This window comes from Heloderma suspectum, chromosome 1 (assembly GCF_057233095.1).
Source record: "Heloderma suspectum isolate Gila_16-S chromosome 1, 16-S_ref, whole genome shotgun sequence".
Lineage (NCBI taxonomy): Eukaryota > Metazoa > Chordata > Lepidosauria > Squamata > Helodermatidae > Heloderma > Heloderma suspectum.
Genome location: NC_139458.1, coordinates 180,759,513 through 180,771,529, shown reverse-complemented (window position 1 = coordinate 180,771,529; position 12,017 = coordinate 180,759,513). Strand labels below are relative to the sequence as shown.

The 12,017-nt window shown below is 41.9% G+C and overlaps 1 protein-coding gene across 1 annotated transcript in view; it reads left to right on the top strand.

Moving 5' to 3' along the window:
- The window catches only part of KCNH7 (potassium voltage-gated channel subfamily H member 7), a 430,246-nt gene that overhangs the window by 412,435 nt on the left and 5,794 nt on the right, over positions 1-12,017 (top strand). The window contains exon 14 of the mRNA XM_084811821.1: positions 290-458. Coding sequence (XP_084667947.1) covers positions 290-458 — 169 coding nt within the window. The remainder of the gene's footprint in view (positions 1-289; positions 459-12,017) is intronic.

Here is a 12,017-nt window from a genome sequence, read left to right as displayed (position 1 = left end):
CTCCAGACTTTGCCTCCTGTGAACAGACCAAGGAATCCCATGGTCAGAGCAGAGATGAGGCAATTTTCATTGATTCCCCCTGCCCCCAAAACACTCTATGCTCCCCCTGCATCTTCTCACACTTGAGGCCAGAGCACACAGCTTGAAGCCCATGGGGCAGTTGAACATTAACATGAGGACAAAGCAAAAGCACTTTTGTGGACATTCCCTAACGTAGCATATCCCACATTTTGTCACTTTATTCAAGCAAAATCTGACCATCTCTCTTTATAAACTTATGTTTGGGCAGATGTCACTGACAGACGGATCTGGGAGGAGGATTACAGCAGAAGCCACCAAGAGTCATCCAGTCAGTCAGCATTACCTCATGTCACGTGGGGCATCTCTGAAACAGAAAGTGAGCTCAACTATGGTGAAGTGGAGCAGAGGCTAGATTTACTTCAAGACCAACTCAGCAGGTAAAAATGGGCCTGAGGGAAAGGTAAATGTTGGGCTTTCAGCACAATTGAGCATGGTAATCGCATTTACGGAGCTCTTCCAAGTGTTCAACATGCTTCTTACACATTATCTCAGTGTCCCATACAAAATGGATAGGTCAATTTTATATTACCTGGTTCAGACAAGGGGCTGAACATGAGTGATGGTAGCTTGCTATTATGGCCATCAAACCGGTTCATGGCAGAGGCTGGGTTCTATCTAGGGATTTCATGGTTTACAGCTCAGTCTTTTATCCCTTATGAGAGAAATGAAGAACCTCCAACCCATGTGCCTGATCTGGTGGGCCTCCCTTATATGACCCACAAAGCTCTCCCAGCTGGCCACGTCCCCTGTCCTTGGTCATCTCTCCCTTGCCTTAGTTTTTCCCTGATGATTCATGATCCTTCATGCCCAAACTTCCCAGGACGTGATTTGTGCATTTTGAAACTATTCTAAGGTCCCACTTGGTCACAATTAAACTTCAGTGAGGTGAATGCTGAATTGGGGGCGGGGAGGGGTCATTTTGGAAAACAAGCAGCTGGGATGAAGGTTTAAAGCTCCCCTAACTGTGTGCAGTGGTCCGAATCCATATCAGGGGCCACATGCTTCCTTGTGAGTAAAAAAACAAAGAGTGACAGTTGCACACTATATATTTAATATATCGTGTAGTTTGAACCTAACCTAGTGAGTCAGCTGCCATTGAAAAATCCATTACATTCCATTGCAGGAAATGTCATTCTCCCAGGCATTTGGCAGCATATGATAAGTTTAATCCATCCTGGATTGTCTTATGGCTATGGAAGTTTAATTGATCCCGGATTGTTTTATGGGTTATGGTTGTTTGCTTGAGATTGCTTGTTTGAAGTCATTTTAGATACATGTTCTCTTGTTCATCTGTTTGTGTGTGTTTTATGTAAATGGCTTTTAATCTCTATATACTGTATTTTTAATGTTTTTAATCTTTGTAAACCACACAGAGAGCTTTGGCTATTGGGCGGTATAGAAATGTAATGAAATAATAATAATAATAATCTGACGTGAGAAATATTTTTCTGCTTCTCCTGTAATAAATAACTGCAAAAAAAAAAAAAAACAGGGAGAAAAAAAACACCATAAGTGCCCCAAATACTTATTCCTACTGTGCCAGAAAACCAGTCTTTGTCAAAATATGCATAGGTAAGCCTCTTTTTCCTGATGAGTTCCATATAATTTCTCCTCCCTCTCTCTTCTCAGTGCATAACATGTTACTATGGCTGTTTGTTATGGAACACAGCCCTCAGCATTGTTTGAAATAAAGTTAAGGGGTGCTGATCTGTCGTATAGCACAATCCGACATATAACTGCATCTACTTCAGAGTATTCAGAATGTATTTGTTTCAGCCAGTAGCTCGAATAATAAAAATTAGCTGTAAAAATAATGTAGAGTAATATACTGATCCCCAGTAGAGCATTGCTTCCTCACCACAAACATAAAATAACAGACCATATACCTAGCATACAATCCAACTGCATGACTATCCAGACATTTATGTCAATATTTTGCAGCAGCCAAGCCAAATATAGACAAAGATCCCATAACCTCTTTGTTATTACTTGCAAATAAAAATTGTAAATTTCTGCTGATTTGACCAGTTTACACATGCCTTCAGCAGCAGGCAGAGAAATCCTTTCCACACATTTTCAGTGATAGATCAAACTTAATAATGCAGAATATAAGTGAAGGGGGGGGGGGGTGCTCTAACTCCCAGCAGTGTAGGCAGGGATAAAAGTTTGCTCAGGTTGAACACCAAACCAGCAAGGTAGCCTGCCACTACCCCTTACGTCCACCTCAGCCTGAACCAGGCGATTCTCAGACCTTACAGGACACTCTTGAGGCTTAGGAAATAGGGATTCAAACCACCAGGCCCTGCCTCTGGGCCCCAAGCCAGAAACGTTAAACAGTAGCAATCAGCCAAGCAGAAGGCTCTGGAATTAGTATTGAGGTTTACCTGGAAGAAGGCACACACAGCTCTAGAGGTAGAGATTAAGTTTATTTACTCAGGGGAAAGGGAAAGGGATAAAAAGGTATACAAGATTCAGAGAAACCTTTGGAACAATGCTCCAGATAAAAATACCAAAGCAATACCTAAACCTATCGTATACATTACCTAAGTACAGGTTTTCCAATAGGACAGGGCCCAATCCAGGTTCCAAGACCAAAAGCAAGTTAGTGTAGGAAGACGAAGACCAATAGGCAGCTCCAAGCCCCTCCATTTTATGCTCAAAACCCCTGCTCAGAGAAAATTTCAATGAGCCAATCACAGACCACCTACTGCAGCATTCCCAAACCCTGTAAGAGAGGGTAGGTGTTCCTACAGGAACCCAGCTGAGATCATTCAGTCCCAATTAACTGAGTCTTACTCTGGCCTTGAAGGCTGGAGCTATCTCGAGATCACAGACTCACAGGTGGCTACATCACTACATGCCACTTCAACTTCCTCAACTGGACTTGTCACACAGAGGAGATGGAGTTCTTGACGATACATTCCATTGCTTCCTCACCACAAACACAGTGGCTGGGTTCACACAATCAGTGGAAGAAAATAAACCACTGTGGCTTCTTTTCCTGCCCTGTGTGTGGTGCTTGCACATACACCATTTCCTTATTTACCCTCACTGTGGCTCAGGCTGTTGTGTCTGAACCCAGTGAGGTGCACAGCAGGGGTGGCTTCCAAACCTTCTCTTAACCCCTACAACAAACCATGGTTTTGCAAGGTGGTTTGGAAGCCATGCCCTCCACTCACCTCACCAGCTTTGGATGACACAGCAACCCATACCACAACTAGGTAATTGGGGAAATGTCAGGCACGTGAGAGGCACACGCAGAGCAGGGAAAGGAAGCCACAGTGGCTCTTTTCCCACTGATCATCTGAACCCGGCCAAGTCTTAAGTTATATAGGATGCTATGATATTGCCCATCTAAGACAGCACAGGGTGCTCATTGAACTCTTAGCTATAGTAAAAGCTTTCCTTAGTGCAAATGTAGGCTGAGATGCAAAGGACCACATGGCTGGTTCTACATGGCCACAGGGAGGTTTGGATTTGCCTTTTTTAAATAGCTGCGCACCATGCCTTATGCCAAACCACTTTTTAACTTGAGGGAACTTCCAAAAGCAGGTTGTGATATGGAATTGTGCATGCTCAATGCAAAAAAAAAGGGGGGGGGTAAAAATCCCATGAGCCTGCCCATCTCTTTTGGGATACCTAAAGAAGCTTTTTGGAGCCATAGCCAGGCCATAGACAAATCTGATCAGTGACATAATTTCCCAGTCCATACTGAAGCTTAATCATTTGGAATCAGGATGCAGTTTTAAGATATGCCATTAAAGAAAGAGGACTCTGATCAACAATCTCTCTCATCCTCATCTTAAATTCCAACTTAGCAGCTGACACATCAGAACCTGGAAAATAATCAAAAGGAAAGCCATATATATATTGGATCAGATTAGATATTCTTTAAGCTGAGGTGAATGGTGCTGGAAAACAAATTGGGAAGGGAGGCAGTTTCTGGCAATTCTCCTGTCCCCTTCAGCCCCCCTCACCACCTTCCATATTGTTCCAACCTTCTGGGAAACAAATTGGGAGGACGTGGGGACCTACAGGGAGAATTGGTGAAAATCGCCTCCCTCCCCATTCCACTGACAGAAGCCTCCATGGAATCAAAGAGCCTTCCCTGAGCGGGTGGGGAGGGCGGGGAACATCATTGGTTTCAACCCCTTGTTCTGAAGTTATCCCAAATTACTCCATATCAAAAAGCCCATAAAACTAAAAACTTTAAATCCACATAGGAGCATAGAAAGCTGCCTTATACTGAGTTGGACCATTGGTCCATCTGGCCCAGTATTGTCAACACTGACTGGCAGTCAGTCTGAGCTATGGCCCTTCCCTGTGGGTGCAATTTATTTTCTAGGATTTAAAAATTGGAAATGATTTGTACTTCATAGATCCTCCAAAACCCCAGGGTATCAGTAAGAGGATGTCCCATTTTAGTCCCAGAGCATTTGAGGATTCTAGTACCTTCAGCTTCAGGATCAATTAAGAGTTGACATATTCCTGATCAGTTTTTCTTTTTCAATTGGAAGAATGGACCCAGTTAGTCCTAACCAGACAGTGATTGCTGCAGCCAAAAGGAAGCGTGTTGAAATCAATGAAACTATTGGCAGGATTTGATGGAATACAAATACAAGCTACCACACTCACCCTTAAGGCAGAAATGGAAGTAAAGTAATCCTATTTATCATTATGACTCCTTCCGTTTAAGGATTGAAGATTACATTTGAAGAGGGCCTTTACCAAGTGAAGACCAGCAGAATTGATTTGATCATTTTTTAAATCTGGGGCAGAAAAAAGAACAAATAACCTTCCTCATGACCAAATGTAACTGTTAGTGTTTTATTGTCCCTGCGCATATGGGTGTTAAAATCTCCTGCCAGGACAATAATAGAGTCAATGTATTTATACTCTATTTAATTTGATAGCTGAGTACAATTTGTTCCAGGTTAATTCTATATAAAATTTCTAGTTCCTTGGGGGAATATAGATGTTAACTATGAAAAGAGAGAAAGCCGTTTCAATCCACACCCTAATTACCAGGAAAAAAATATTGTTCATGCTTGTTTCTTCAGACTTCAGTTTTAGGACCATATTAACAAAACTGACAAAGCCACCAGAGGGGTTGCCTTTTTCTACCAGTGTATTGCCTGTAAACCCAGGCAAAATAATTTTGTCTGAATTGGACAGTGATGATCCAAGTTTCCTGTAAACAAATAATATTGTGCTTTTGAAAATCATCCCCAAGGACATTTGTTCCAGTCAACAATATTCCAAGAAATAATAGAGGCGGCTATAATTCCCCATCCTCTGCGGAAGAGCTATTTGTCATTGGGACAACACATTTAATCAAACAGGTAAAAAAAAGAAGAAGAAGAAAGGAAATCAACTTCTCTTTAATAGAAGTTCATTTCCCTGCCAGATTTCACTAGATAGTAATGAAGGTTGTCTCCCATAATTCTTCACTTTTAGGCAGCCTAGAATTAATATGTAGTCCAAAATTGTCAATCAGATACAGTATTTATTCATTCATTCAGTTTGTTAGAATAGACACCTTATAAGACACCTTATAAAACCAATTCTCCAGCTGTTGAACAAGAACAATGAAAATATAATAATACAATGAAAATCCAACAACAAAACTTTAAATATCTGTCTCAGCATAAGAACACAATTATACAAATTTCAACACAGTAAAATAAAAATACAAATTGCAGGAGCTAAAACACCCAGAAAGTAACAGGAGCTAAAACTGCCGTCAATACCATGGGGATTTTCCCAACCTATATTTTCTAAATATTTATTTCCTTTATATTTCCTTCCTTTAAAGCAGGGGTGGGCAACTTGTGGCCCTCCAAATATTTTGGCCTAGAACTCTCATCACCCCTAGCTAGCACAGCCAATGGTGAGGGATGATGGAGTTGTAGGCCACAACATCTGGAGGCATTCACTCTCTCTCAACAGTCATGCTGGCTGGGAATGATAGGAGTTGCAATCCAACATATCTGAAGTGCACCAGGTTGGGGAAGTCTATAGACTAATTACCTGCAGAAGGTGTTGAATGAAGTAATTGTAGTAATTACAAACTGCCTTGTTCAGATTATTGTCAGTAAGATAATTAGAAAAGCTGTTTTTCTTCTTTCTTTTTAGAAGTTTCAGTACAATTTTGTTTGCTGCAAACAAAATCTGTGACCAAAATTTGTTTGGAATGTCACTATAGTAGTTAGTAGTGTCTTGGCATGCAATCCTATGCACGTTTAGACAGAAAAAAGTCCTACTGCTCCAGCATTCCCCAGCCAATGTAGGACTTTTTCTGTCTAAACATTCATAGGGTTGCACCCTAAATAGCAGAGAATTCCCTAGTCCTTTCTGCTGAAAATTTAAAAATAGAAACAAAAATATAATTAGCATCAAAGGACCCATACACTAAAACACACACATGCACTGAACAAAACAAAACAGATCTCACCCAACTGTACTGTTGAGTACGTATGTTTACATTGTTTGTGCATTTCAGAGGTGACTTGAGTATAAGTGAAGGATCTGGTGCAGTAAAAACAACAACAACCCAGATATGGCCAAAGCAGACAACTACAAACAATATCCCATAAAATCAAAGAGTTCTATCCAGTGGTGTCCATCTGGCAGCTGAATAGAACGTGATGGCAGAATAGATGCCCCCTCCTTCCTGCAGTTCCCCCTGTGCAGAGCAGGTTTGGGGGTTGTGGAGGGTACAGCAGGGAGGGGCCTCCACAGAAGCTGACAAGTCAAGCTGCTAAACATTGGTTGTGAACAAAACAGTTCAGTCCCTACAAATTGATCCTATCCTGACAGAGAAAGAATGTATAGTTCCTTCCTCCATCCCCTCCTTGGCCACCTCTGCCCATTCCAAAATGGTCACTACAAGAGATCCTTTGGCACTGCCCTTTTGACTGCTTTGGGCTGCTGCTTTCTGAAGTAGCTTGCAAGGCCACACCCCTTCCTCTACTCAAGTGGAATAAATCTTGGAGACAGGCACAGAAGGGACTTGCAAGCAGGCAAAACTGCATCTAATTGGAAATTGGCTTTTGTTCAGGCATGTAACCTTTTTTTTCTTCTTCTTCAAAATCATTTCCCCAGGATTCCATTACTGTCATCACTTTTGTCATGACAAATGGGCAATTTAATCCTGAATTGACAAATTCAGTCTGTATTAGTCACTGAGTGCTCCTGGGCATGTCAACTGTACATTTTAACAAGCAATTTAAAGCCAATATAAGGGCAGGTCACTTCCCTTGCATTCTGTGAGCCAATAAAACCTGAATAACAGTGCCCTAATTTTCAGGGAAAAATAAAATACAGCAATATAACATATGTTACAAGACAGCAGGTAGTTGGAATCATGCAGAGAACTCTGCTGCCTGTTTTTTGATAAACCTACATTGGTTTCAAATAATCCTTTGTAGTGTGGTAGCCATCTAAAATCAATACAGCTCTAACCTAACAGAGACCTGGTCGACTGTAGCTGCGTTACCACTTCCTTGGATTTTCAAGCAGTCAAGAGAGTGTGGTGATCGTTGCTTTGATGGATTGATTGATTGATTGATTGATTGATTATTTCATTAGCCTGTCTTTTGACAACAAGACCCCCAGGCAACTCACAACTGATTCTGATAAAATCAAAATAATAAAATACAACTCCTAACGGAGAACTAGAGCAATGATAGCAAAACTCATAACAGCAAGCAGGGGGGAGGGGAATCCTATAAAATAAGTTAAGTCAAACCAGATCACTTTGAGAAACAAAAACATCTTTAGTGCTTGCTTGAAGGCTAGTAAAGAGGGAGCCAGACAGATTTAGAACATAAGAAGAGCCCTGCTGGATCAGACCAAGGGTCCATTTGGTCCAACATTCTGTTCACACAGTAGCCAACCAGCTGCCAACCGGGAACCCACAAGGAGGACAAGAGTGCAGCAGCCCCCTCCCAGCCATGTTCCCCAGCAACTGGTGTACATAGGCATACTACCTCTGATACTGGAGGTAGCATATAGCCATCAGGGCTAGTAGCCTTATCCCCCAATAATTGGTCCAATCTCCTTTTAAAGCCATCCAAATTCTTGGCCATCACTACATCTTGTGGTAGCAAATTCCATAGATTAACTATGCGCTGTGTGAAGAAGTAAGCTTCTCAAGGGTGGGAGTTCCATAATCTTGGCACTTCTACAGTGAACCCCCCATCAAGTGTCCAAGCTTTAATGCATGACGGAAGGTAGATGACTGATTCCTCACGTGTTGAGTTTTAAAGCAGCCATCAGCAAATTATCATTCGAAACCATTCATGGATTGTTTTGCACACATCTACAGTGTGCACAGATAGATGTGTCATTACTTTATCACTGGTCTTCAGGTGCTGAGTCACAGCCTGAACTAAGATGGGTTGCAACAGCAGCACTACCGCCATAGAAATATATGGTGAAAAAGTTAAGAAGTGGGTCCCCAGATGTATGTTGTGGGCTAAAGGTGAGTCGAGGTGTGAAAAGGTTGAAAGACCACGCCTTGGGCTTGACTGTTAAGGGACTGCCTGTTGCTTACAGAGGACTCCATTTATTAATGTTCATAGCACTGTGGTCCCTCCTATAAACAGTCAGACCTTGATCCTATCTCCTCAATCTACTACTGGTTGAGAAATGGAACTGTAAACCAGGGAGTGAGTGGTTCAATTCTTGCCTCTTCCTTGAACATACTAAGTAGCCCTAGGCAAACCTCTCTGTCTCTCTCAACCTCAGCACTACATCAGGAATTTGAAGATAATGATAATGACCTGGGAAAGGATCTTTGTAAGGATTCAAAGATAGTGTCAAAAAGTGCTATGTAAATGTTGAGTATTGTACTCATCTGTACTTTAAGCCCAGCTCACAAGGTAGCTGAGTTTAAAGTGCAGTTTAAAGCTCATATTTATGGAAGAGGAAGTGATAGCTCAGGGGTGCAACATAATGCTTTGCAGAAGGGTGCCAAATTTAACCCCTGAATTACCCAGTGAAAGGATCTCCAGTAGAAGGCTCACAAAGGGCCAAAAGAGGCATTACTTTACATGTGTGAGCTTTTCCACGTGAGCAATTTATTGCACGCTCATGATTGGCCACTCACGGAAGTTTGTGGGTCTTTTACATGACATCGTCAAACTCCGTGACAGATCCCATGCCTTTCCCCGGTAATCTTGCCTTTAAAAAATCTGGAGATAATGAACTATTTAAAATTATTGCGGAAGAGCACAGGTTATCCCCAGTGTGTAAAGTCGGCATTGCGCTATTAAACAGCTACTAATCTTCAGTTTCATTGAAGATTATGGAGAATTGCCAAGAGGGGAAGTTTTCAATTACAGATCACATGGTTGTTAAGAAAGCCTGGTAAGAGTGTGAAAAAAAGAGATTTTTCTTTAATTGTAGAGATGCTCTCAGTCTAGCAGCTATGTCTTTTGTTCATTTTTTACTCTAGAGTAGGCACAGGGGGCCCAATCCAGATCTTAAATGCCTCCTGCCCATGCCAGGGTCCCAATCTTAATCGGGGACCTTGCGCCTACTGTAGAGTAAAAATGAAAAGAAGATGTAGCTTCTTCTCATGAGAAGATGTAGCTGCTAGACACAAATTTAAAATAATCTCTGTTTTGGCCCAAAGTCCTCTGCCAGAGAACTGTTGCCAGCCAAAATTGACAGTACTGAGATAAACAGACCAGTTATGTGACTCAGCTTTAGACAGCTTCATAAGCTGACATAGAAATTTACACAAGGGATAGAAGCCAACATCATGTGAGTGGAAGTCCCGTAATGTGATGAGCTTTCTCCCTCTCCCTATCATGCAGCTAATGAAAAACTGTTCCAATAAGTCCCCTAATCTTCCAGAGCAGATTCTGAGGGTGAGCACAGAGCTTTGGGGGTGGGGAGGAGGGATAATCACCCAGCTCCTAGCTCCGCAGATAAAAGCAGCTCCATCAATGGAAAAACTTCATTGGACCTTAACAACATTATTAATTTCAAAAGCACTTTTCAGTTAATGCTTTAACCTTTACCTGAGAGAAGGTGTCTTGCTCTTGGCCACCCAGGTTGTCTCACAGCACGCTACCTCCAAATAAATAGATCCTCCCCACCCCTCCTCCCATTGCTTGTAGTTACATAAAGTTAAAGGGAAGTCGCTTTCCGTATACAAATTAAAACTGAATTGAAAAATTGGAAATTAATAAGTCTATCTTCAGAGAAAATAGCTTTAGGGTGGGAGCGTTAATATGAAATATACCAATACTTATCACTCAGAAACTGAACATGGGACATCACCAATCCTCCCCGAAATGTAGTTTGCTTCTTCTCTGTCCCCTCACTATTTTTTTTTCTGGTATCCAACAAGGATTTGAAGCAGACCTGACACTACTTCCCCCTGCAAACCTTTAGGCAACAAAACCACTCCACTTTCTCCCTCTTCTTGTGGACATGATGGCCTGGGTCAAGTGCAGTTAGTCCTGCTTCAAAGAAAGCCACAGGACTTTGTCTGTGGTCAAAACATGGGAAACGGTATTGTGCATCGTGTTGTAACCCTTCAAAAGTTATTTGTGACCTGAGAATCATATAGTTGCTGATGTCAAGGCTGACTCCATTATGGGTAAGCTTTGATTCCAGATCTTAGGCTCCCACACAAGCTTCCCCCACCCCAAAAAAGACACCCCAGAATTTGCATTCAGCCACTTTGACAGTATTCTTGGAATCTCTGGAGTGTAATGGAGGTTTGGCTATTGGGCTGTATAGAAATGTAATAAATGAATAAAAAAAATGACTCTCCTTTGTTCCTCTTGAAATTTGGAGCTAGCTAGGCATCAATAAATGTGAAGTACATTCTCCACTAGGGATGTACGGATGTTCTTAAATCTGTTCTGTCTGTGCTTTGGATGTTGTGAGGCATCTTTCATTCCATCATCCACTCATTGATGGAATCAGATTTTTTTTTTAACAGCACGTCATTCCATGTGAACTAATTTGTATTTGCATTCTGGATGGAGTTGCACTCCCCCTGAAGGAGCAAGTTCGTAGCTTGGGGGTGCTTCCTGACCCAGCCCTGCTCCTGGCACCCCAGGTGGAGGCAACAGTGAGAAGTGCCTGTTATCAACTTCGGCTGATACGCCAGCTACACCCGTTCCTGGAACATGTGGACCTGGTAACGGTGGTGCACACGCTGGTAACCTCTAGGCTTGATTTCTGCAATGCACTGTACTTGGGGCTGCCTGTGTATTTAGTTTGGAAACTTCAACTGGTACAAAATATAGCAGCCAGGTTGATCTCTGGGACGTCCCGTGGAGACCATATTATACCGGTTTTAAAATCGTTACACTTGCTGCCAATTTGTTTCTGGGCAAAAGATAAAGTGCTGGTTCTGACTTTTAAAGCCTTACATGGTCTAGGTCCAAGGTACCTCAGAGAGCGCCTTCTCCCCTACGTCCGGGTCCACCACCTAAAGTCCTCCGAGGGCTCTCTGCTGCGGCTGCCTAATGTGAGACTGGCAGTCACATGCAAGAGGACCTCTTCCTTTGCTGCCCCTCAGCTGTGGAATGACCTGCCAGCTGAAATGCGTCTCCTGACCTCGTTGAAGGTTTTTAAGCAGGCATTAAAGATGCTGTTATTCTGGCAGGCCTTCCCTTTTTAGAACACTTTTTCCTTTTGCTGACTTTTGTATATTATTTTTAAGCAGTTATTTTAAGCTATGTTTTATTGTTGGGTTTTTTTAAAACAAATTGTTTTTAGTTCAAAGTTGTTTCTAGTTATATGTTGTTTGTCCGTATGTTTCATGTAAATCATTTTTTAACTTTGTATATTGCATTTTAATGTTTTAACTTTTGTAAACCACCCAGAGAGCTTCAGCTATGGGGCGGTATAGAAATATAATAAATAAATAAAATAATTTGTGCACGTGCGCATTAGTACTAGTGTGC